General features: G+C 41.3%; 1 protein-coding gene and 1 long non-coding RNA gene across 2 annotated transcripts in view; one reads left to right on the forward strand and one right to left on the reverse strand.

Moving 5' to 3' along the window:
• Positions 1-26,078, forward strand: part of NOL4L (nucleolar protein 4 like) — a 198,668-nt gene that overhangs the window by 55,095 nt on the left and 117,495 nt on the right. Inside the window, exons 2-3 of the mRNA XM_031954101.1 lie at positions 2,692-2,847; positions 13,310-13,421. Coding sequence (XP_031809961.1) covers positions 2,692-2,847; positions 13,310-13,421 — 268 coding nt within the window. The remainder of the gene's footprint in view (positions 1-2,691; positions 2,848-13,309; positions 13,422-26,078) is intronic.
• The window catches only part of LOC116421717, a 29,297-nt gene continuing 25,109 nt past the window's right edge, over positions 21,891-26,078 (reverse strand). Inside the window, exon 3 of the long non-coding RNA XR_004232211.1 lies at positions 21,891-22,170. This is a non-coding gene — a long non-coding RNA (uncharacterized LOC116421717). The remainder of the gene's footprint in view (positions 22,171-26,078) is intronic.

Here is a 26,078-nt window from a genome sequence, read left to right on the forward strand (position 1 = left end):
CTCTCTTAGACCAAAGACCCCTAACGGTAGTAAAGACACTCTTTGAAGAGAGGAGTTCCTAAGGGGTTAACATAGTGGTGGGGGCTATACACCAAGGTCTTCATTTACTTGATGTAGGTCATTCATATCTTGTTCAGAGACATCAATTTCCCTATCATCTAGAGAACTAGTCTTTGAAGTGGGGGCAGATTCAAATGGGAAGTAGCTGGAAAGACTGTGGGAGAGCGGGTTGTTGTATGAATATATGTTGTGCACATCAGTGTGGTTCAGAGAGCCTTGCATAAGATCCAGGGTGTTCGGCTCTCACCCCACATTGGCCACTTGCTTTCTCTCCTAGCAAGGTGATAGTATGTTGGAGGTGGAGTCTGAGGCATATAGAATTAGAGACCCAGACGTTTAAAGAGACCTCAGAGGCCCTCTAGACAAACCCCAGGGAAGACTGCATAGTACTTTGGAAGGAGTATTGATTGTGGAGTCAGGGGATATGACTTCAAATCCTACCTTTGGTATTAACTGTATGACCTTGGGGAAGACACCTTTCTTCTCTGTAGGTCTCATCAGGTTCCTCATTTGTAAAATGATAGTAGGGTTGGACTAGCTGGTCTCTGAAGTCTATTCCAGCTTTAGATCTGGGATCCCATTTTTTTTAGAGCCTTTATTTTTAGATGAGAAAATACAGGCCTACAGAAGTGAGTTGAATTGTTCAAGATCACACAGAGATTAAATGAGGCAGGAGAATTTGGATCACGTTCTGTGACTTCACAGCTAATATGTTAGAAGTTAGTACCTGGTGACCTCTATCATGTGGTTTGAATTCTAGTCCTCTCCCTTACTAGTTTTACACTAAATGTGACATGGGGAAGGTTATTCTCCTTCTCTGGCCCTTAGTTTCTTCCTTTGTTAAATGAGAGTTTTAGATTAAATGATTTCCTAATTTTTTCCCAGTTCCATCATTCTGTGATTTTTCTCCCTAGAAAGGTAGTGTGGTATGGGGTAAAAGCTTGGATGTAGAGTCAGAGATACTTGGGTTCAAATCCACATAAATGCAATTTCTTCATTAGTAAAGGAGGAATAATAGTCCTTATATGACTCTTACAAAAAATAAGCAATGTAAACATGAACTAGTGGGGAAGGGTGGTATTTTAAAATAAAATCTCAGGTTTTGTTCTGAATGAGTGCCTTTGCAACTCCGTGATAGGATTGTGGAAAGAGCACTAACCTAAGAATCAGAACATTGTCGCTCCTCTGCCCCGACACGCTGTGACTATATTTTCTTTGAATTTTGAATTCTTCATCTGTACAATGGGTATGATTCCACCTGACTGGCCTCTTTTCCTCACAGAACTGTTGTGATGAGCAAATGAGAGAATGGACATAAAAGTGATCTGTACCCATGGAAGATGATATTATTATTAGCACTGTTGCCTTGTCATTTATAGAGTTGCTTGAAACAAAAATCACCTAAGAGATTTTCATGTTTTGATACGACCAGAAAACCTTTCTTTCCTCTTTTCTTTGCCAAGTCCTGTCCAATTTGAACCCCTTCTGCCGCTCTCCCAGCGGCAGACCCACTCTGAAGGTTTCCTGGGGAGGAAGACGGAGCTGATGTGTGCCTGTGCATATGTTACAAGTACCTATGTGTCTGTGCATCTGTGTGTGTGTACATGTGACCTATATCTGTTTACTGTATCATTTATGAATATAGTTTAAGTAACTGGTTTTACCTCCTGCAGAGGAGCTGTTCCTTCATGGATTCTGGCCCCATCACACAGAGCGATGTCTTTTGCATCTCTCAGTCCCCACCACTCTCGAAGCTCAGATTTTATGGGAGGGAGGTGGGGGAGCCTTGGGACCGGAGGATGCCTTCCCTAGCTTGGCCCACCTTGCCAGTACCAGCTGACACCACCAGAATGATCCTGATAAGAGGCGCTAGAGTGGCCGTGCTTTCCCCATCCCTCCCCCCCCACGTGGCCTAATAATAGCCTGTTATTACCTCCATCTTCACACACAAAGAGCCTTGGTGAGGCTCCTGGCATTCAGCTGCTTGGGGGGAGCGGGGCACAAGGAGTGGGGGAGTGAGGTAGCTTTTCAGAAAGACCAGTGTGGAGCGAGATGAAGAGGCACCCAGGTATCTGAGCTCTTTTCCCTAGGGCCTCCATCCTGGGACTGCTGCAAAAGGTTCCTGCTAATTGGCATGAACCTGGTGGGGTTGCATCTTTCCAAGCACACTCCCTCCTTTTCCTCACCTCGCTCCCCTGGGGATTTCTGGGATGGTCTTGGCACAGCGTGCGACTCCAGACCCATCTCTCTTTCCCCCTTTCTCACCTCCTTCCCCCCAAATCCCTTCCACCAAGCTTGGCATAATTAAATCATGGAAAATGTCATTTCTTAAATTTGGGGCCCAGAATCTGTCCCTGTCCTGTTTTTCAGGCCCATTGTTACTGGTAGACTTTAGTATCAGCAGCTGCAGCCACCCTAGCTCTGATATCCTTCTCCCCCGAGCAGTGTTTAATTTATACCCCTCACTGCACCTCCCCCTCTCCTTTTCTGCCCCTAGACCCCACTCTTCAAGGCATTTGAGGGCTGGAGAACTATGGCTGTCCCTCCCTCCAACCATAATAGCCTCAGGCCCATCTCATCACCCTTGTCACCCATCCCTGATACTAACTCAGCTTGCCCACACTGTTGTAGGGGGCAGATGGACTGTCGGAGCCTGAGGGCATCTCTCTGAAACGGGTAGCTGTGGTGGAAGATTTCTTTGACATCATCTACTCCATGCATGTGGAGAGCTCTGCAGAGCCAGGCAAAACCCCCAAGCATGCTGGGCAGAAGAAAACCTACCGAGCGGTGAGATTTTGCTTCCTTGCCTTCTCTCAAAGCTGCAGGCCACAGACTCGGCCCCGGGCAGGAGGGCTCTGATGCAGAACGAGGCAGTCTCTCAGCAGGGGCATGTGGGCAAGGGCACAGAGGGCATAAGGAGGCTCCCAGAAGGGGAGGGAGATGGGATGGATACTAGGGAGATCATTGGCTGGCTTGCTGCTGGATGATGGGCGTGTCCCTCCTTTGGGAGAGAAGCCTTGATTTTCTTCCTCTAAAAAACAAAGGTTGGAATAACCCAAGTTGAGCCACTTATGACCTCTGTGAGCCTGGACAATTTAATTTCCCTTTCTGACTCAGTTTCCTGCTCTATTAAAAAGAGGATTAAGAAAATTCCATCTATTCTAAGCAATGAAGGCTCAAGGTTTAGAATTAGAAGTGACTTTAGAGACCATTTAGGTTCAGAGAGATTTAGAGATTCATCTGAATCAAAGAGAGATAATAAGAGTGGCAGGATTTGAATCCAGGTCCTCATTATCCTTGCTACTGCACCACACTGCTCACTTGGCTATTCAGTGTCAGAGCTATTTAGTTCCCCTCTCTTGGTCTCAGTGTTATCTATAAAAGAGATCTAAATAACCTCCAAGACTGTTTACCTTATTTTCTTGTCTACTCTCTTCTGGGTTAGACGGTAGTCCCCATAATTCATACTGATTGATATGGTAGAGGGAAAATCCTAAACTCCTCAAGACCTCCTATATATCTTACTAGGGCAGCATACTCTGTAGATGCTCTTTTCTAGGTACTAAAAGGGTAATAGAAGTATTTGAGGAGCTCACAGGTTTATTTGGCTTTTTTGTTTTGGAGAGACAAATATATAGCAAACAATATGACATTATACTAAATTGATTGGCATAAACTATCAGGAGCGGAGGATTTCAGAGAGGGCTGTGTAATCAGGGAAGACTTCATAGAGGAAGTGAGTCTTCAGTTGAAATCAGAACAGATGGGATTGCATTATGAACATGGTGGCTGATTTTTTTAATAAGGGATCATAGGAGGTCAAATAGGTGTAGGGTCAGAAAATCTGGGTCTAAATCCTGGCTTTGTTCCGTAATTGCTGGGCAAGCTTGGGTCAATCTATTCTGAGCTTCAGTCACAGTATTTTATAAAGTGAGGATAATCAGACTTGCACTGCAAACTTCATTAGGCTTTAAGGAACACTTGATAGATTTAAAGCACATCAAAGCTGCAATGTGCTACACAAATTTGGGCTATTCTTATGATGAAGAATAATGTGAATGAAGGTATAGCACCAAGAATGAGTTTGCTGGCTAGGAAAGCCAAGTGTCCTTGCATTCCCTTTCATCTTCTGTCAGAAAAATTCAGGGGTTACCACTTTTGTCAGGCTTACCCTAAAGCCAGCACCTATGTCACTGTGGATTTTGCACAGGAAAGGGCATATGGTTATCCTGCTATTGTTCTAAAAGAAAGAGAGTTTTCTCGATAGGACAGATTTCTGAAATACAAATGAACTGTGTGTGTTCTTGACTAAGTCCTGTCAAATTGTGAATTCAGTCCTGCCACTTTGGGCACTTGAGGACTTAAGTTCCTTCTATGAACAGCACCGGAACAATATTGTACAGGGTGAATTCATTCTTCGAGGTGATCATTTTCCCTGATTTGATTCCTTTTATCCAAATACTTGTTAGCTTATTTCTCTTCTTAGGAGATGGACTTTGGCCTAAATCATTCATAAAATATAGATCCCAATCTTATATGCAAGGTCTTGAAAAACCCAGGGAAGACTTAACAAAAATCCTGGGATTTGAGGCTATTAGAACATAGATCTCTGAGCTAGAAAAGGCCTTAGCATGTAGATCTTAGAACATGGGAGCTATAAGGAACCTTGGCAGGTAAAATGGCAGAAAAGAATTTAGAGATCATGTGGTTCAGAATGCAGACTTCTCATTTTACAGATGAGGAAACTGACATCCTTGGAGAGTCAAAAGACTTGCCAGTGGTCACAGAGCAAGTTAATGATGGATGTGGGACTTGGACCGTGAGTTTTGATTCCCAGATTAGGCAGAAAGCCTTTGGGGAAACTGTTATATTTGTCCTTCCCTTTTGGGTTAGTATTTGTAGAGAGAATTCAAGTTGTCATTATTATAGAAGTCAAATAGATATGTTTAGCCCACAGGTAGTAGTAGTAAAAGGAGGTCAGGAGGTTGACATTGGTAAGTGCGGGTGGAGCTAGCATGTATTTTATAGGCTAAATAGAATTTTTGTGGTCAAGTGGTTTTTTGGAAGGTCATTCTAAATTTTACCCTACTGACAGGCCTGATGGTCCTCTGTATTCAGAAGTATCTTGGTGGTAGATAGAATGCTAGATCTGGAATCAAGATGATTTAAATTTAAATCTTGCTTCAGACTCCTATTAACTCTATGGCCCTGTACCAATTATTTAACTTCTCAGACTTCACTTCCTTACTTAGAAAATGAGGATAATAATTAATTGAGCTAATAATGAAATGATATATGTAAAGTACTTTGCAAACCTTAAATTACTATATAAATATTAGATTTTTTTTCTGTTGTCCAATTTGGATCGATTAACAGAACTATGTCATATAAAGTTTTGAACTTGGAGTTGAAAGAATTGATTAACATGATTACCATGCCTAATAAGAAGTTCTGAATTTGGAGTGAGAAGATCTGAGTTTAAATCCTGGTTCTGCTATTTTCTCCCCTGGTGACTTGTTCCAGTGATTATCACCTCTTCAAGCCTCAGTTTTGTCATCTGTAAAATGGAGATGAAAAACTTGCATTACCTCCTCCAGAAGAGATAATATGGGGAAGACACCATAGAAATGTGAACTCCTTTTACTATAATTGGGAATTATCTATGGATGTCACCAAATTACAAAGTTTTAGAGTTTATCAGTGAATACCTAGTCCAAAACATACAAAAAAAATTACCTCCTACAACATTTGCAACATCATTCTGAAGACATCTGGTGAAAGGAGAACCCATTTCCTAGCATCTTAATGAAGCTCATTTCACTCTTAACTCTGTTAGGACATTTTTTCCTCACAGGAGTGTACTGTCCTAAATACTTTTGTATTTTATATGCATTTTGTATGTTCTTCTGTCCCTGACGCTCAGAATGTACGGTATTCCCCCTCCTGAAGATTTTAGTCTTCTTTATTCATGGTTCTTATGGGCTAGAACTAGTCCCCTGGTTCAGTCTGAACCATCCAGGGTCAGTTTGGATTCAGGAACAAAAACTGCTTGATATTAAGAGGTCATCTAGTCTAATTCTTATCCCTTTGTTGCTGCTGTTACTGATAATAACTTTCATGTATATCTTGTTTAAATACTTTCTTCACAACAACCTTTTGAGCTGTAGATGGTATAAATACTATGAATGCTGTGTTTTTACAGATGGGGAGAATGAGGTTCAAAGAGAAGAAAGCACTGATCTACACCCCTGTAGCTTGTATCACAGTGTTCACAAACCATTGCAGCAGAACCATGATTTGAATATAGGTTTTCCCCATTTGGTCCAGCACTCTTTCCACTATTGCATGATATATAATAATCAGAATAGTTAGAATAATAGGAATCAGAAGGGATTTTCAAGGTCATTTTACAGAGGAGGAAACTGAAATGCAAAGAGGTTATATGGTAGCCCCTAATGGAGCTGGGATTTGAACCTGATCTTCTCATCCAAAATTTTTGTTGTGTTTTTCTAATAAGCTGTTGTAGGTCTAGCCACTATCTTGTCCTTGATTCCACATTTTTGGGGGCCTATCCTCCATATGTCTTCCCACATGCTCTACTTCCTATTGTCCTACCTAGATCTGGCACATGACTGGCAAGGGTCCAACTGGGTTGCACACAGAGTTGGAATTTCAGCAACAATGCCAAGGCTGAGCTCTACATGAGGCCCAGGCCTTCACTATCACGCCAGCCTGAATGATGCTGGATGGAGCATGTCACTTTCTTAACTCCTCTGCTCTCTTTCCCCCCTTCTCTCCACCTGTCACACTTCAGTCACTCAAGCCATTTTTAAGTTTATAGGATATGCTTCTCCCCCATCCCCCATATGGTCACAATTTCATCTACATAAACAAATTCAGTCAAATCCCAACTCTTTAGGCAAACCAATTAAAATAAATAATGGGGTCCCAAATAATCCCTTCATGGTGTAATGGAAAGAGCTCTGATCTAGGATTCAGAAGACTTGGGTTCAAATGTAAGCCCTAACACTTAATTAGCTCTGGAATTTTGGGGAAGCAACTCCCCTTCTCTTGGCTTCTGTTTCTTCTGTAAAATTCAGGAATTGGAACTGTATTCTTTTCAAGGTCCCTTTCAGCCATGAGCTCTAAATTCAATCTCTGATTCCTTCTAGCTCTAAATACAATGATCCCTTTAAAAGAGATCACAAATTAAATCTAGCATCATATAATATTCTTGATGAAAGGTCCTTAGAAGATAGAATGTGAAGGTTGGAAGATTCCTTAGAATATAGAATGTAAAGATTGAAAAATATCTTGAGCTTTTATTTTGCTGCAAGAGTTGGGCGTAAACCTGTTTTTGTCTGTTCTACCCCTGGGTATTGCTGGGTGGTGACATTGCCCAGCCCCAAAGCTAAGCCTCTGAGGTAGCTTTAGAGCTTCCAGGACTCCTGGGGCATCATCATCCACCATTTAGGTCAGGCGAGGGGTGCTTACAGACAGTCTGTAGCTACTTACAAGAAGTCCTCTTGCAGTGTTCTTGTAACTTCATCAGGAGCAGAGGCTGAACTGAAGAGAACACTTATTGGGCCTTAGTTTTATGAGCTGTAAAATTAGGGGGTTAGATTAGGTGATATATTAAGGTCTTCTCCAGCCCCAAATTTTAACATTCTACAATCTTGCAAATATAGTCTTGGACAACATAAAAAAATTGCATAATTATCTTCAGATTCTAACAAAACAAATCATTGCCAAAGACGAATTCACCAGGGGAGGGTGGGGGCAATTTGAAGGGGGGAGACACTGGTAATGAAGCCAGGAGATGAGAGGCAGCAGAATATAATGGGGGAAAAAATAGTGAGCTCTGGTTAGGAGATAGGGATTCCAGTTCCTGTCAGTTACTACTTTCTGGGGTTGGTTTACTTGTCTGGGCCTTATTTTCCCTTCCTGTAGTAGTAAACACTTGGATTTACTTAGCATTTTGTTGACAGAACCCTTGCCCCACAGCAGTTCTGGGATATAGACGTAACACTGGCATTATGTCTCTATTTTGCTGTCGAAGAAACTTGTGTACAATTTCACATAAAATTTATAATTGTCCAAACCAAGATCTGAACCCAGTTCTCATGACTCCAAATTCAGCATTCTTTTCGCTCCCTTAAGTCCCTTTTTAATCAGTGTTTTAGATATATTCAGTTTATCTCCACAAATGTGTATATTCAGGGAATACTAGATGGAGAAAACAGAATCAGAAGATTTGCATTTCTTCTTTTTCTTCCGCCACAAACTCTGTTTAATCTTTTAAAAAAAAAATCCTTACTCCTCATTTGTCCTAGCTGTAAAATAGTAATAGTAAACTTCCTTCAAATGTCTGAAGGAAATGTGGTGGGGCAGCTAGGCGGTGCAGTGGGTAGAGCTCCAGCCCTGGAGGTTGGAGAACCTGAATTTTCCTCAGGTACTTGACACTAGCTGTGTGACTCTGGGCAAGCCATTTAATTCCTGATTGTCTCCCCCCAAAAAAGAAAGAAAGAATGTGAGGAAGAATGATATTTTTGCAGGAAAACATATATAAGATTCTAGAATTGAAAGCAGGAAAAGAAATCCTGGAGAGCTAGTGCCCTTGTTTCATACATATACAATTTCATATTCATATACATTCTTCATATATATATTTTAGGAACATAAGAACCCCAGAGCCATTGAATGATTTGCCTGGGATCATACAAGTAGGAAGTAGCTGAGGGAGGACTAAAATCTATATCCTCTGACTCTAAAAATCTAATGGTCTTTTCCCCACTTTCTAATACCCCTCTTAGGAGACACTCTGGATAAACAGATAAATAAATGGGGCTAGGAGGCGGGGTTCTGCTTGTCACAGGCTGGGAGACTTCCTGATTCCCTGGGAGGTGTATCTCTGGGCTCTAAATTTCTTTTTCATTTCCTGCAGGTCAGGTTTAGGCTTTGCTCTGCAGGGCTGGTCTGGGGCCCCCTCCTCATGTCCTTCCAGGGACTCTGGGGGCCTTACCGGCCTTTTGCATGCTTGTCCCCGTTGTGGGGCAGGCAGCCAGAAGGCCTGCTTCTCCCTGCAGCGTGCTGGCACTGCTTTGTCCTCTGGCTTATATCCTCTCAATGGGCTAGAAAGGCTATTCACACTGTTCCTGGACCTGGTGGGGACCTGTCTGGGTCTGGAAAGTATTGGTGACCTCCCTTCTCCCTCTCAAGTAAAACAACAGTGGTGGAGTAGAAAGGCCATTACATTTGAGGACCTGGTTGCAATTCCATCTGAACTACTTACTAGCTCGGTGGTATTGAATATATCATTTAACTTCTTTGGGACCTGATTTCCTCATTTATAAAATAAGAGTGCTATACTGGAGCAGGTTATCTTACCTTTCTAATTCTCTTTTCAGCGAAGGGATTGGATTAATGTCCTCTGAGGTCTTGTCCAGCTCTGAGTGCTAGAGACCTTTCCAAGATTTTGTCCCCTAATAGGCTAAGGAGGCCATACGCAATTTTTTTTTCCTTGCAGGGGTGGAGAGATTGTGATTAGGAAGGGGAGCTTCATAGGGTGACCACGATTTAGAAACTTTCCATTCATTTCCCAAGCACACAGCTGCCCTGTGTGTCCCTAATTCCTTCAATGCCCCTCTTCTCAGGACTAATCTTCGGATTGCACTGCCTCAGGGGAACAGGCTGGATCGTCTCTCTTCCCAGGCCTGCTAACTGCACTGGCTTTCCCCATGCCCCACCCCGCCGAGCTCCTCCTGAGCTGAGATCATCACATTAGCCGAGTGTATTCCCTTCTGACCCGGCAGGGCTGTGCCCAACCGACCGTCTGCCCCTGGCACACTGGCCTGGAATTTATTCTCAGTCAGACGCTAGGGTAGAGATGAAATGTGTCCATCAGACATGGTCTTGGTTCCCCTTGCTTAGTATTAATGAGGGAGGAAGCCGGCATAGGGGTTTCCACAAATTCCCACGGGTCTTCCCATCCCCGACTTCTCTGGCTTTCCCCATCCACTCACTCTAATGGGAGTCACTGGAGAGTTTACCCTTGTCCATGACCTCCAGAGAAGCCTAATCACACAGACAGTTTGGGAGGAAGATAACTCATCAAGACTGGCCGCTCTGCAGAGCATCAAATCGGCTGAGAAATAACAATGGTACCACCCAAATTAACTGGACAGTCTGAGCAGACCCGGGGTGTGTGTGGGGGAGGAGCGGGATACTGTCACAGGAGAAAGAGAAAAGGCTGGGAAGGACGCCAAGGGCAGCTGGGGGACCAGCCCAGAGTCCTATCATGGACCCTTCTGCAGGGGTCCCTGATGATAACAAATGTCTTACAGACACCTTGAGTGCAGGAAATTGAGCAGGGAGTTTGCTCAGCTATTACCGATATGGAGCTAAGAGAAAGAGTGAGGAGACAGTTTGAGCTGATGGGTCTCATCTGCAGGGGAGTGTCCCCAGAGGGAGAGACTCTACAGAGAGCCCCATTTTTCTTTTTGAGGCTTTGGGACAAGCCTTTGAACTTTCCTTGGCAGTGATTAAAAGACCTATAAACTGGGGTTATGCTGCCACTTAGTGGAGATAAATGTGAGCACCCACCCATGCTTTGAGAAATTTCATCATCCTTAGAATATCAGAGTAGGAATGAACCTGAGAGTGTAGCAGTCAGAGCAGGAATAAATCTTACAATAGGTGAGCTTAATCTGGGGTCCACAGTTTCATTCTCCATTTCCCACCCAGAGTTCATGGATAGATTTCAGGGGGTTCATGAACTTAGATGGGAAAACTCCATCTTTTTAAACAAAATAATTCTTTTTTTTTTCACATTAACTTCCAAGTGAAATTAAGCATTTTCTTTAATTATATATAAAAACATTATTTTGAGAATGAGCCCACAAACTTCACTATACTGCCAAAGGAGATCATGATATACCAAATAGAGATTAAGAGTCTCAGTCTTAGAATATAGAATATCAGAGTTGTCAGATACTTTAGACTATATATCATCAAATAGCAAAGCTATTCAATAGGAACATCAAAGCACAGACTATTAGAGCTGGAAGGGGTCTTAGAATATAGAAAATGGAATGCTAGAGTTGGAAAGGATCTTAAAACACAGATGGTCAGAGTTGGAAGGGATCTTAGAATATAGAACATAGATGAAATGATCGGGAAGGGGACTTTAGAACACATAATGTTAGAGTTTGGAAGGACCATTAGAGATCATCTGCTGCAAATTCCTCATTTTATGGTGATGGAAATTGGGACCAGAGCAGAAGTGACTTGTTCACGATTACACTGAGTTAAGGAAAGAGAATAGAGAGAGCATTCAGGTCTCTATGACTCTCTCTTAAACTGAGGTTTCTATTGAAAAGGATTTTTTTTATTCAACTCAGGGTTTCCTAACAATTTTAGTGTAGTTTTAAGTCTCAGACCTTTCTAGGCCTTTTAGTTGCCTTAGACAAGGAAACAAAAAGAACTGCATTTATTTTGATTTTTCTTTAATTTTTATGTGAATCCAAAAGAATAAAAAAACACTCAATTGTTAGATCAGAATTGGCATATGATTAAGACTAGCAGGGAAGGTGTCTGCAGGAATCTGGGGAGAACAGAGACATTCTCCTATTCCTCATGGTGTCCCATTTAATTCTTTTCTCTTTAACTTCTTTCTGCACATTTTCCCCTTTTTTCTACCTCAATGCCTCCACCCAATGACAAATTTGGTAAAGATTGATTGTTGTAAAGAATAAGCATGGATGAATTTAAATTAATAAAATAAAAAGTAGCATAGCAAAGGAAATAGAAATAATTACATCCCAGGTTCAGGTCCTAAGATTCCATTTTCTAAATTCTAAAGGTAACGCTTTGACCACCTATATGCTAAGGTCCAGAAGTCTGTATTTTGAAGTTCATGCCCATGGTCAGGTTGTGAAGCTCAATATACTATGTTCTAAGGTCCCTGCTGGTTCTCTCTTTGACTCATTCCCAAGATGGGAATAGAAAGCTGGCAGCTAGAACCTTTAATTCTATTTGTGGGAGGGACTCGCTAGTTGTGATGAGAAATCCACTGGGCTGTCTCTGAGCACCTTTAGTACTCAGAGGAGCTGCCTTTAGTAGCCAGTAGCAGGCTATTTTTGAAATTAAAAGAAAATGCCAGAACTAGCTATCTCACTATGTAATCTTGAGAGTCAGTTCTCCTAACAGATTATTTGCCCTATCTCTAAAACAGAACCTATAACAAAAGACTATAATGATTACTAGAATAAGAAATAGCCTTATCTAACAGGCCTGCTTTTTGGTTATATACCTTCTCTGACAGAAAGAACTAATCCTCAGAAAACATCTTGAATGATTTCAGTACCTGGGAATTAAGGAATTCCTGGACTTTGACTCCTGCTTCTCTCATGAGAAATGGAGTAAAATATTCACGTTTGTCTCATCTGAACTTCGCATTTCATTTGAGGTTTACATGGAGTACTTTCCCCATTCTGGATTCTGTGAGGCAGCTGGTGCAAGTGTTGTTATTGCCATTTTCAGATGAACTGAGGCTCAATGTGGGGTTAAGCTAATAATTGCCAAAGAAATCTCACAACATATTAGAAATTACAATCACAATAATAATGATGAAGGAAGAGGATAGCATTTAAATAAAGTCCTAAGGTTTTGCAAAGCACTTTACAAATATTATCTCATTTTATCCTTACAACAATCCAGGGAGGTAGGGAGTATTTTTATCTCCATTTTTAAAGATGAGGAAACTGAGGCAGAGAGAGATTTTAAATACTTCCCCAAGGTTGCACATCTATCTAGTAAGTATCTGAGACTGGATCTGAACCAGGTCTGGCTGTCTGCAGTTTTAGTACTGTGATATCCTACCCACTATGCCACTTTGTTGGAATACTTAGTCAAAAGTGCTGGGTTCAAATCTTGTCTCTGCTATTACCTATCTTGGGCAAGTCCCTTCCCCTTTGAGAACTTATTTCTTTGTTTATAATTTAATATAATAATATGAGGTTGAGTTACATGATCTCTAAGCTTCTTTCTTGCTCTATAATCTTGTGAGTTCAAATCAAACCCGGGTCTCCTGATTCCTACCCCCCTGCTCTTTTCACTGCCTGATGGTATGATTGTACACAGAAATAGAGTAACAGCACCTGTAAGTGAGGCAGGGCGTTCCTTGATCACCTTACCAAGCAGCCAGAGACCAGGAGCCCAGAGATAATTAGACTTCTGTCTCTTTCCCTAGATTGCAGAAACCTACGCTTTTCTCCCAAGGGAGGCTGTGACCCGGTTCCTGATGAGCTGCACAGAATGTCAAAAGAGGATGCACTTTAACTCCAATGGGTTAGAGCCCAAAGGTAAACAAAGACAGATATTTGGGGTCAGAAGTGGGGCAGAGGGGTGGGCTGGAGCAGGGACCCCAGACAATATATTTCCACAGCTGCTGCTGCATCATCTGTGTAGGAGAATCGTGAATGCTGGCAGAGCCCTGAAGAGAAATGCCGATTAAGCACTTGTCCCAATTCCCAGAGGCCAGTGGGAATCCACGGTGCTGCTGGGGAGAGCTACATTTTTATCTCAGGGATCATTTGAAAACTCACCAAACATTCATCCAGAATGCCACCTCTGATGCTTTTCTTGAGCACTCTGACTGAAAGTGATCTCTCGTCTTCTGGAACTCTTGTAGCACTTAGCATTGTAGAATTTGAAGCTGTTGGCAGAGATCTCAGACATCATCTTGGGTCTAGACCAATGCTCCTGTTAGGGAGGCATTGTGAGGAGATGACCTTGGAAGTCCTTTACAGCCCTAGGAGTTTATGATTCTAAGGGCTCCATATTCATTCATTTAACAAACGTTCAGCGCATACTTAGTGCTCTGTGAGCAGAACTGTCATGAAGGTTATAAAATCTGCTAGGTATAGACAGGCATCGATAAAGGAAGCATAAATTTGAAAGTACAAAGTGAAACATGCCATTAAATAAAATGAGGAAGAATGCTTTCAGCTGGTGGAATCATGGAAGACTTCCTGAAGAGGTGCCTTTTGATTTGGGCTTTGACAGGTAGGATGGTAATAGATGAAGAAGGGAAAGAGATTTGGATGGAGTAGAAGACATTCTAGGCTTAGATAAACCACATATTGTGAACAAAGGCAGCACTGAGGAAAGAAAGCAGAGTTGAAGAGGGAGAACAAGGGAGTAAAGTAAGTCTATTTTAAATCATTTGTAATCTATATAGGGAGAAGATAAGGCTGGCAAGGTATGTTGTGGCTGTGGCTGTGGTTCACCCTCATGGAACAAAATAAGCCACAGAGATAATTATAATATGGAAATAAGGTATGATATATATAAACATAAGACTAGTATGGTAAGACCTATACAGGGACTGTTTTTTTTTAATAGCTTTTTATTTACAAGTTATATACATGGGTAATTTTACAGCATTGACAATTGCCAAACCTTTTGTTCCAATTTTTCCCCTCCTTCCCCCCACCCCCTCCCCTAGATGGCAGGTTGACCAATACATGTTAAATATGTTAAAGTATAAATTAAATACAAAATAAGTATACATGACCAAAACGTTATTTTGCTGTACAAAAAGAATCGAACTTTGAAATAGTGTACAATTAGCCTGTGAAGGAAATCAAAAGTGCAGGCAGGCAAAAATAGAGGGATTGGGAATTCTACATAATGGTTCATAGTCATCTCCCAGAGTTCTTTCACTGGGCGTAGCTGGTTCAGTTCATTACTGCTCCATTGGAACTGATTTGGTTCATCTCATTGCTGAAGAGAGCCACGTCCCTCAGAATTGATCATCATAGAGTATTGTTGTTGCCATGTCTGCACATACTTAGTGCTCTGTGAGCAGAACTGTCATGAAGGTTATAAAATCTGCTAGGTATAGACAGGCAATGATCTCCTGGTCATTTCACTCAGCATCAATTCATGTAAGTCTCTCTAGGCCTTTTTGAAATCATCCTCCTGGTCGTTTCTTACTGAACAATAATATTCCATAATATTCATATACCATAATTTATTTAGCCATTCTCCAGTTGATGGGCATCCACTCAGTTTACAGGGACTGTTTATATCCTTCTTTGTATTCCCAGTACTGGCATATAATAGGCATTTAACAAACATTTGGTAACTTGACTATAAGAGTAATACAAGTAAAGGTTTTTGAGAGACTCAAGAAGAGATCCTGTATCTGGTGGTGTGTAGCAGTGGGGAAGAACCTACTGGAATTGTGCTTGGAAGACCTGTTTCAAATCCCAGCCATGTCATCTATTATTCTTTATGATCTTGGGCAAGGGGAAGGGAAGGGAATAAAGATTTATTTAGTGCCAACAATGTGCCAAGCACGGTGCTAAGTATTTTTCCTCTTTCTTAAATGAAGAGATCAGACCAGATAGCCTCTGAAGTCCCTTCTAATTCTAACTCTGTCATTTTGTGATGCTATAACCTCTGTGATCTTTACTTCCCTCATCTGTAAAAGGATTTATTTCTAGTTCTGATACTGTTATTTTATGAACTTTCAGGAAACCTTCCTGGAGGAGGTAGGCTTTAAACTGTGCATAGGATTTCAATAGGCAGAGATGAGCTGGGGGCGTGCCTTCTTAAGGTGTTAATAAATAAATATTTGTTATAAAAAGGCAAACAGGATGACTCAAGCCCACCTCAAGTAATAGGAAGGTAAGTGGAATCCCTCCTAGCATTCAGGTTCACAAATTCTAACCTGTATCTGCTGAGTGGGCTGCAGGTAGTCCCTGAGCCCCATTTTCCCCCAATCCTTCCCAGAGATTCCCACTAAATCTTGGGGCACATCTGCTTGCAGGTGGCTCTGGCACAGTAAAACAGGCCAATAAATTTAGCTGGTGCATGTAGGAAGTCTCCCTGAGAATGGAGCCCAGGTGGGCCATTCATCTAGGGTTTAGCTTCCCTCAAGTGCTCTGTGCCAAATCTGTTCACTGGCATCCAGCCCAGGGAAGGTTGCTAGAGTCAGGGGCAATTTTGCCCCTGCTTGAAGCCTAGGCTCTGGCTCTGAATGAAGGATGGCCCATTTGTTTAGGTGTTGATTAAGTGGATCCTACTATAAATGATACAAAGAATATTATAGATAAAGATCTTATACCGAAATGAATGGCAAAGGAAACAGTGCATGAAGGAGACCTGTGGGGTTTTCATTTTATTTTGGTTGGCCCCAGAAACCAGCACATTAGGAACTTCTGACAGCAACCCAGTCACTAGCAGTCCAATGACTCTCCTTCCCCTGAGACCAGTTAGACCATTACCTCCCATCAGACATATGCATCAGCTCTTGCCATGTGAGGGGCCAAAATAAATCTTTTGTAAAAGGAGCTGATGTTCCTCGGGGAAATTCTGAAGCCCCCACACTTAGATCTAGGATGCATTGGCATGTGCTAAGAGAAATCCCCTAGTTGTGATGAGAAATATACCTAGCCAAGTATTGGCCTTCATTGGCACAATATTGCATGGTTGACTTTTTGCCTAACTCCCCTCCCTCCATTTGTCTGAACTAAAGCAGGGCTTTGTATACACATCTTGGGTCCATTATATCACACATTTCCTTGGTAGTTGGGGCATAGAAGCAGAGAATCTTGGCCTTGGACAATGAGACCTTAGAATGTCAGAAAGAAGTTTAGAACATAGAATGTCAGAGTTGGAAGAGAGACCTTAGAATATATAATAATAATAATAATAGTAATCACCACCCACTTCCTATATAATGCTTTAAGATTTCCAAAGTGCTTTCCTCAGAAAAATTAAAAGCAGAGTTCAAGTCAAATTATACCAATTACAAATGGAGGAACTGAGACTAAAAAGAGGTTAAATAAATGACTTGCTTAGTACTATGTGAACTCAAACCCAGTTCTCCTAAATTACAGACTAGTGCTTTTTCTACAATACTATATTGCTTGCCAAAAAAGAAGGAATATGGGATGTTATAACTGGAAGAGACTTTAGAGACCCTCTCCATTCCTTTTACTAGTGATGACTTTGGACAAAACCTCTCCCAGCCTCAGTTTCTTTTTCTGTAATATGTGGAAGAACAATAGTTCCTATGTTACAGAGACATTAGGATAAAATGAGTAAAGGTATGTGAAGCACTTTGAAAACTTTAAAGTGCTATATACATGTGAGTTATTATTATTGTTATTTATTATTATTATTATTATTGTCTAATCCCACCCCTTCACTTGGCAGATGGAGAAACTGACACCCAGGAAAGGGAAGTGGCTTGCCCATGGTCACACAGCTAGTAAGTGAGCATATGTGTGTATGTTTGGGGGTGGTGATAATCAGTAGAATTGGGACCCATAATGGTCCAGTGCTCTTCTGATCACACCCCACTTATCTTCCTTCCTTTAGAAACTTCTGGTCTAGGCTTTCTCTCATTTCTCCAGGTTGTCTTTTTAGAAACAGGGTCTTAGTCCCGTGGGTATCTTCTCCCACTGCTTAATTCGTGCCTGGAGTCATCACCCTCCGTTTCACATCCTAATCATTTCCACAGCAACTGACTGTGTCAGACACAGAGCCTGTTCTGGGGGAGGAAAGGGGCTACAAGAGGTTGGCATCAACTAGGAGTCTTTGCTCTGGTTAGGGTAGGAATTCTAAGGAGAAGCTACTCTCTGTCTCCCTCCCATTTTCAACAGCAGGGATCCTTGAGGCAGGGTCTATAGCAGCTACTCTCTCTTGCCCTTTGCCAGTTCCATTCCATTTCAATTTCCCCTCTAGCAGCCAAGCTTCCTAGCAGGAGGTGGCAGAGGGAGGATGCTCCCGTTCCCTTCCCCCTCAGCCCCCCACCTCTCCAGGGCTCTGGAGATCATCAGTGTGATGATGTCCTCATCCTCCCACTCCCCAATTAAGGCTCCAGAGGTCTCCTGGGGCTGCTGACTCCCTCTCCAAATGATCTTTATGGAGAGGCGGGAGGGGGTATCATGCAGTGAGTGGCTCATTTCCCCCACCTTCTAAAAGGAGGGAGGGAGAAGAGGAAAGAGGAGAGGAGGAAGCTGGAGCTGAGAAATCCCTGGAATATAAATAAACCTTGTGGGTTCAGCAGAGAAACCTCAGTCCAGTGTGCTCCTATAGGAGAAAGGGTGGATTAATTCCCCATTGTGTCTATCAAGTCCTCACCCCTTGAATAAACTTCATTTTTTAAAATCTCAGGTAACAGCTCTCCCTGTCAAAGCCAACACCCTAATAAACTAGGGAGAACTAAAGAATGGATCCCACTCTTTAGGTTTCTTATACTAGGAATTCTTACACATATTTAGTGTGGAAATGAAAAGTATAAAGGAGAATCCCTTCTCTCTTTGTAACTGTGAAGTAGATGAGGTGCAGAGCTCTGAGCAGAAGACATTGTAAATCCTTGAACTAATAACTCTGGGCCTTGAAATAATACTAAGTCTGGCTTATGGAACCTTTCCTTTTACTTCTGCCCTCTGAGGTGGTTCAGGCTAAATTAGTAAACTTAGGTTCAGATAAGCAAAGCATATTACTTAAGATCACACACCTAGCACATAGAAATGTCACAATCTGTTCTCCTGGCTCCAGGTCCAGTGATTTATAAAGAGGGGCTGTATATTGTACTTTTGGGATACCTGACACCAGCATGTTGTAATAAATACCAAACTGACTCTGGAGTTAGTGAGAACTAGGTTCAAGTCTTGTCTGACACTTTTTGTCTTTATGATCCTGGGCAAGTCACCTAACCTCTGAATACCCCCATATAATTTCTAAAACTCCGTCTCAGAGCAAGTTCTGATCTGCATTGGTTAAAAAGGGTTTTTTTCATTGAAATTTCCTATACCAAAGAAATCAGATCTGGTTTAAAAAAAATCAATTCCAATAGGACTGGGTCCAAAGTAAGGTGTGATGTTAGAAATACTTGCAAATCAGTTGCTTCCCTTCCCTTCCTTCCTCTCTTCTCCCTTCTCTTTTCTTTCCTTCCCTCTCTTTCCTTCCCTTCACTCCCTCCCCTCCCTTCATCTCTGCCTTGCTGTCTCTGTCCTTTCTTTTTCTCTCTTCCTCTTTCTCTTCCCTCTTTCCCCCTTCTTCTTCTGTCTGTCTTGATGTCTCCCGCCCCCCCCATACTCTTCCCCATCCTCTCTTGCTGACAAGAAAATTGTCTCTAAATATAACAACCCCTCAAAATGCCTAAAAGGCACCAACCACCTCTGCATGCCTAGCAGCATCCAGGTGAGGCATGAAGAGAAGGGACTCTTCTCCAGGCCCTGGCTACCCTAATCAAAGAACAGCACCCTGACCTTTGCACTATTCATGGTCTCTCTGGACACTAGAGATTGGTGTTTCCTCTCATTGTTGCTTCATTGCCAAGATTCTCTCTCTTGATCTTCATCCACTGCCCTAGAAGAGGTAAAGGATGCTTTCCATCAGGGGCTACACTGGGCTTGTTTGGCTTTTTGAGTTGATCCGCCACTGAGTAAGAAAGGTGAAAAGTCATTTGGGAAGTGAGTTTCTGGGTGAGGGTCTATTGAGGAAAGGGAGGTTCTCCTGGGCTTTTTCTAAATCAAAGGAGGGCAGGGATGTTGCTCACTCTTCCCTTAGAAGAAGCCCTGGAACCCTGCCTTCCTAGGTTTGTGAAAAGTATCCTTTTCTTGCTTGTTTCTTACCATGGACAGTCCAGCCTGCATGTTGATTCTCTACTGCCTGTGAGCAGCATAAACAAAGGCTACAGGAAACAGGAAGTCAGGGGAAGAAATGCCAGGGTGCCAGACTCCATAGTCACTGCTTCTATAAGATACCCAATGGCTACCAGGGCATTTAAGACAATAAAAGAATGCACACTTACAACCAGGAGAAGTGGGGACTTAGGTCTTTGATGAGACTGTTTAGGATCTTCTCTACTTAAACTACTATTTATTGTTCACTTGTGGTATGGAGCTAACTCTAAGGGCTATGCCAGTGGGACACAAACTGTGTGTTTGTGGTCCTTGGATGAGCCCACATAATACCAACTGCGTGCCATTTGGCAAATCACTTAATTTTTCTGTGCCTCGGTTTCCTCATCTGAAATAATGGAAATAATATCTACAGTACTCACCTAACAGGGTCATTGTGAGAAGCCAATGAGATAATGTAGGTGTTTGTAAAACTTAAAATTACTATGTAAATGTCATTTAATGGATATGTTTCCATATCAGACCTGTGATGAAACTGTGAGGGATGGAATAAACATTTATATAGCACTTGATATATGCCAGACACTGTGCCAAGTGCTTTTTAATATATTATGTCCTTTGATCCTCAAAATAATCCTGGAAAGTAGGTTCTATTTTATCCTTATTTGAGGTGATCAGAGGTTACTTGCCCAGGGTCACACAGCTAGTGAGTGAGTGAGGCTGGATTTGAATTTAGCACTTCCTGACTCTAGGCCCAGCATTTCATCCACTGCTTCACTTAACTGCCTCATTAGTATTAGAAACTATCCATGAGGAAATACCCTGCACTAAAGCAGTTACTTTAGCTCATAGCCTTTGAGTTGTCTGGGGCAGTGGCAGGTTAAATGATTTAACAGAAAGTCAGAGCCATTGTGTGTTGGAGGCAAAATTTGAATTCAGGTGTTCCTGGCACTGAGACTGACTCTTTCTTTGTCCATACCCTTGTGTTGCCTTTTCCAGCTACTGTATAGTGTTATCTTATTCTTCTTACATTTCCAATGGAATTTAGATGAAAATGGTCTTGGAACAAGTCAATATATTGATGTAATTCTTTTATTTATTTGTAATAATAATTATAATTTATTATATATATATATATATTATATGTGGGTGAAATGACTGCTTTTTGTCAATCTCTGCTTGTTGGGCTAGCCAGCTGGCATAGTAGATAAAGGGCTGGACCTGGAATCAGGAAGTGTCAAAAACTGATTTCAAATCCAACCTTAGACACATTAGCTGTATGACACTGGGCAAGTAACTTAACCTCTGTTTTGCCTCAGTTTCCTCATCTGTAAAATGAGGATAATAATATCACCTATTTCTTAGGGTTATTGTGAGTTCTATATACATAGTATGTACTATGTATTATATGCTATATAGAGAGAGTAAGTTCTATATACATTTTAGTTATTATTATTATTATTAGTGATGTTGATGTCACATACTTGTTACCAGAAGGTTGGCCGCCAGGGCATTCATGACCTGCATCAGTAAAAGAATGATAGATGAAGTCACAGATACTAAAGCCTTAAAATTAATATAAAACTTTAGAATATCAGAGTTAGAGGGAACCCTTGGAGGGTATTGCCAAGCTTTTCCTCTCTCCCCAAAGCTGCTTTAAAAGTTGCCACCTAGTGACTGGCTCTAGGAAGGTGTAGAAAGAATTGTGGTCAGAATTTTCATTGATTCATTAATACTGTCTAATTTTAGGTGAACAGAGTAGGTTTTGCTCGGCTGGGTTTGAGGGAAGCTTTTGCGCCATTGATTATCTGTGAGGTTCTGTAAACAATCTAGCTCTTAAGTTGGTTTCCATCTCATTTAGCAATGAGATATTGAAATATAATTCTAGAAGTTCTCTGCATTTGTTGGATCATTCACGATCCTTGGTATCTACTAAGATAATTTTTTTCCTACTAGATATTATTATCTAGAATTCGTCATCTTTTTCTTGTGAATGACACCCTTGGTGAGAACATTTAAAGTTTTGGTACATTGTACCTATTTTGGTTCTTAGGATATTTCTTTCTAAATTTTTAGCTTCTGGAGCATATTCTGAACTATTTATTTAGTTTAGGCTTAATAAGACTGTTGTTCTTCTGAAATAGTTGGTATCAAATTCAAATAAAATTGGGGGCCACTAAACCATTGAAAAGAATTCCTATAGGCCACATATTGACTTGGAAAACCACATAGTAAGATCACTTATATTCCATTTTATTAATTTTGTTAGATATTTCCCAATCACATTTTTCTCTGGCTCTTCACTCCATGTGTTTTGACACCTCTGTTCTGAAAGACTCATAGCAGGCACCATTTTGTATCAAATCCAGATGCTATATAATCAGGGAGGCAGCAGCTGCTGTCAATAGCCCCAAGGAGGGCACCGGCTTCTCTTCCATTCTTCCTTCTGTGTTTGGCCAGGAGAGAGAGAAGCAATGAGACTCACTACCTCTGGGCTAACTTGGCCCTTTTTTGGTAGCTGTACAACTGAGTCTACTGATAGAAAGGAGAATTAGCCATGTGAGATCTCTGCATGTCTGAGTTGAACAGCTCTAGGGAGCCTTGGGTTTCCTTGGTGTCTTCCTCGTGTGTCTGTGTTTTTGTTCTTCTGAATTGGGTTTACCCCTGGGGAAGTAAATCATATATACCAGCCTAGAGTGTGAGCTGCCTATAGTCTTAAGCTTAGAAAATACTGAAAAGCTGGGCAGTGATTCCTGTATCAGCAAGAGCTGGACCCTCAGATAATAACTTCTGAACCTAACCCCAGCTGTCCCGGTTCTGCTGGGATTGTCTATGTCAGAGATTGCTAGGATGTTGGGAGTCAAATGGAATGTGGAATGTGGCAGAATATACTGTGAAGGTGAACAGTGTCAAAAAGCAAGATTCAAGCCAACTTTGTCTCTCCCTTCTATTCTTGCCACCCCCACCCCCCAAAGGCATTCACAGCTATGCAGATAAGTGAGTGACCTGGTAATATAATTATAAGAATTTGGGAAATAATCAAGACTTAAATCCATAATGACATCCAGTTGCAGAGACTTCCATTAAGGTCTTTCTGTACACCAGTGATAAAGCCTTCCAGAACTCTAAGCTATGTCAATCTAGGAATAACTGTATCACATCTTTTAAAAAGGGAAAGTCTTTTTGCCTGAATCTAGTGAAAGACTGTATCTATTGTTTGAAGATCCCTGTAGCGTTGTGGACAGAGCAATTCAATGATACATTTTTTTTTTTTTTGGAGGGGACTATAACAACTCATATCTACTTAGTTGCAAAGGAGCTATGATATGTGTCTGTGGAAGGTGTGTCCACACTAGGAAAATACCAGATCCTTGAAGTGTTGAAGCTATTGGCTTGAGGAGGGAACTGTTTTTAGTTCAGGTTTTTTTAAAATGCCCTTATTCTTCTGAAAAGCCCTTGGCTTGATGGGAGCAATTAGTCATTTGTATAGAAACTTGAAGTTAGAATCAGGGAGGTAGCAGCAGCTGCTAGTAGCCCTGATGAGGGCACCCCAGTCTATCTTCCACTCCTGAAAATATCTTTGGACAGTAAGGTAGAAGAGGTAAGATCTAGTAATTAGAAGGTAAAAGAGGAGTTGAAAAAAAATTGAAAAATTTAACCCAACTGCTGGAGAGGGAAATAAATTAAGAAAAGCCCACATTATCTCATTTGAGCCTTTCAACAGCCCTATAAGATAGGTGCTATAGGTAATTATCCTAAATTTATAGATGAAGAAACTGAGGTTAAGACATTAAAGATATCCAGCTAGTAAAATTTCAGAAGTAAGATTTGAAGAGAGGTCTTCCTGAGTTCAATTCCTGTGTTCTATCCTCTTTGGTACACTCCCTTTAATAAACAGAAAAACTAGGGTTTTTGCCTTCATCTTCAGATCCAGAAGTCTTTCTACTAAAGTATATTCCTTTCATTAGTCTCTCAGCCCAAGCCTGGGGGTGGAGGGGGCACTGGAATGTGAATGGTATTTATTTTCTATCATCTGTTGTTTTGTCTGATAGAATGGGGGTAGAAGGATGGGGGGCAGTGTGGAGGTTGGTGGTGGTTAGGATCTGATAAGGGATCTGTATTCCAGCCCTGTGGAAGTGGGAAAAGGGAGCTAAAATCCAAAGCAGAGTTTCTCTCTCTCTCTCTCTCTCTCTCTCTCTCTCTCTCTCTGGAATACAGATCCCTTATCACACTGAGCACATGGGATGTGCTTCATTACATTTGACAATTCAGTTCTAATCGATATACCGCCAGCTAAGCTTGGAGTTGTTCTTGACTCATAACTTTTCCTCTACAGCCACACCTGACTAAGATAGAGACTACAGTATCTCCAGGGCTGTTCAAAGCCCTTCAGTGACTTCTTACCACATCCTAAATAGCTCTTCAAGTCCCAAAGCTGACATTCAAGGCTTCCTGCCAGCTTCTCATTATTATAACAGCCTTATTATAACAGCAACTCACTATTCTTTAGCATTTTAAGGTTTATGAGGCATTTTTCTTTATAAGACCCCCATTTTATGTAAGGAAAATTGAGGCTCAATAAGATACTTATGGACCCCATTTTCCAGACTCTCATGTTCTTTTCACTGTCATCTCCTATTTGATGCCACACCTGTTCGTATATCCTTTGAACCAGCCCAACTAGAGTGTTCATTATCTCCCCCCACCCTGCCAACATGCCCCTTGTTTTTTCACCTCCATGTCTTTGCTTATACTGTTTCCCTGTCCTTAAAACATTTCTCTCCTAAACATAACTTCTGAAATCTTCTCCATTCATTCTTCATGTACTAATTCAAATGTTACTTCTTCCAGGAAGCTAATGCTATTATAGCTTATTCTGCCTTGTACTTAATTTGTAGTTATTGCATGCTTATATACAAATCATTACTCCTTGCAAGATTATAAACAATTTGAGTTCAGGAGCTGCCCTTTTCAAACCAACCTTCCTGTCACTTTGTCTTGCAACCTGAGAGTCATCTTGGATTCCTCACTATCTCTTATCCCTGATATTCAATGTGTTGTCAAGGCCTGTTGATTTAATCTTTGCAATATCTCTGGAATAGGCTCACTTCTCTCCTTTTATTCTGCCACTACTATGGTGAAAGCCGTTAATTACTTCATACCTGGATTATTGCCATAGTCCACTATTGAGTCTGCCTGCCTTAAGTCTGTTCTCTCCACACCAATCTATCCTCCATTCAGCAACTAAGATGAATTTTCTAAAATGCAAGTCTGTCTGATCATGTCATCTCCCTACTCAATAAACTCAATAAACAGGTTCTCTGTTACCTACAGGAACCAATACAAAGTGTTGTTTTGCACTGACAGTCATTCAAACCTAGCTCCTTACTACCTTTCCAGTCTTTCCAACCCTGTTCCCTGACACATAGAAAGAGTGTCCCTCTATGACACTGGCCTCCTGGCTGTTTCATGAAAAAAAAATGCCCCATTCATGACCAAGATGGCTCCTGGTATTCCCTTCTGCTGTCCCCCATTGATAGAACCTCTACCTCTCCTAACCTTCCTGCCCTCTTTTAAGTCATGACCAACATCCTACCTTTTATAGGAGTTCTTCCTAATACCTCTTGATTCCAGTGCTTTCCTCCCTCTTAATTATTTCCTATTTATCTAGTATATAGCTAGTTTATGGATATTTGTTTGCATGTTGTCTTTCCCATTAGATTGTAAGGTCCTTGGTGGCAGAGATTCCCTTTTGCTTTTTATTGTTTCCCCAGTGATTACCACAGTGTCTGGCATGCTAGTAGGCACTTGAAATATTTGCTGAATTGAATTGAGAAAGGTAAGTGCTATTTCCACAAAAGAGAGTTAGACATGAGATCAGAAGATCTGGATTCAAATTCTGAGTCCACCACTTAACATTTATGTGACTTTCAAGAAGTCATTTCACTTCTCTGAATTTCAGTCTCTTTATTTGTAAAATACTTTCACTCAAGAACTGTTATGAGGGAAGCATTTAAAATATTAATGCGGGACAGAAATGTAACTTCGTATTTGTTTTTATATCTTTTCACAGGGTGTAGGGCTCTCTACAGAGCAACAATTAATGTCTTTTAAATGAATAACAAATTTAAAATGGTCACTTCAGTTTAAGGTAAAAACCAAGTTTCACTTTTAACGCTTCAACACTAGCCATGTTATCATGGCAAGCCACTTCCTTCTCTAAGACTCAGTTTCCTTTTTTGTAAAATGGGGATGATAACCCCAGTGATGGTTAAGAAGAAAGTGTGTTGCCCACAATAAAGGATTTTAGAAATTAGAGTTGTGTAAATAGCATAGGTTTTTTCTCAGTTCACT

Source organism: Sarcophilus harrisii, chromosome 2, assembly GCF_902635505.1.
Source record: "Sarcophilus harrisii chromosome 2, mSarHar1.11, whole genome shotgun sequence".
Lineage (NCBI taxonomy): Eukaryota > Metazoa > Chordata > Mammalia > Dasyuromorphia > Dasyuridae > Sarcophilus > Sarcophilus harrisii.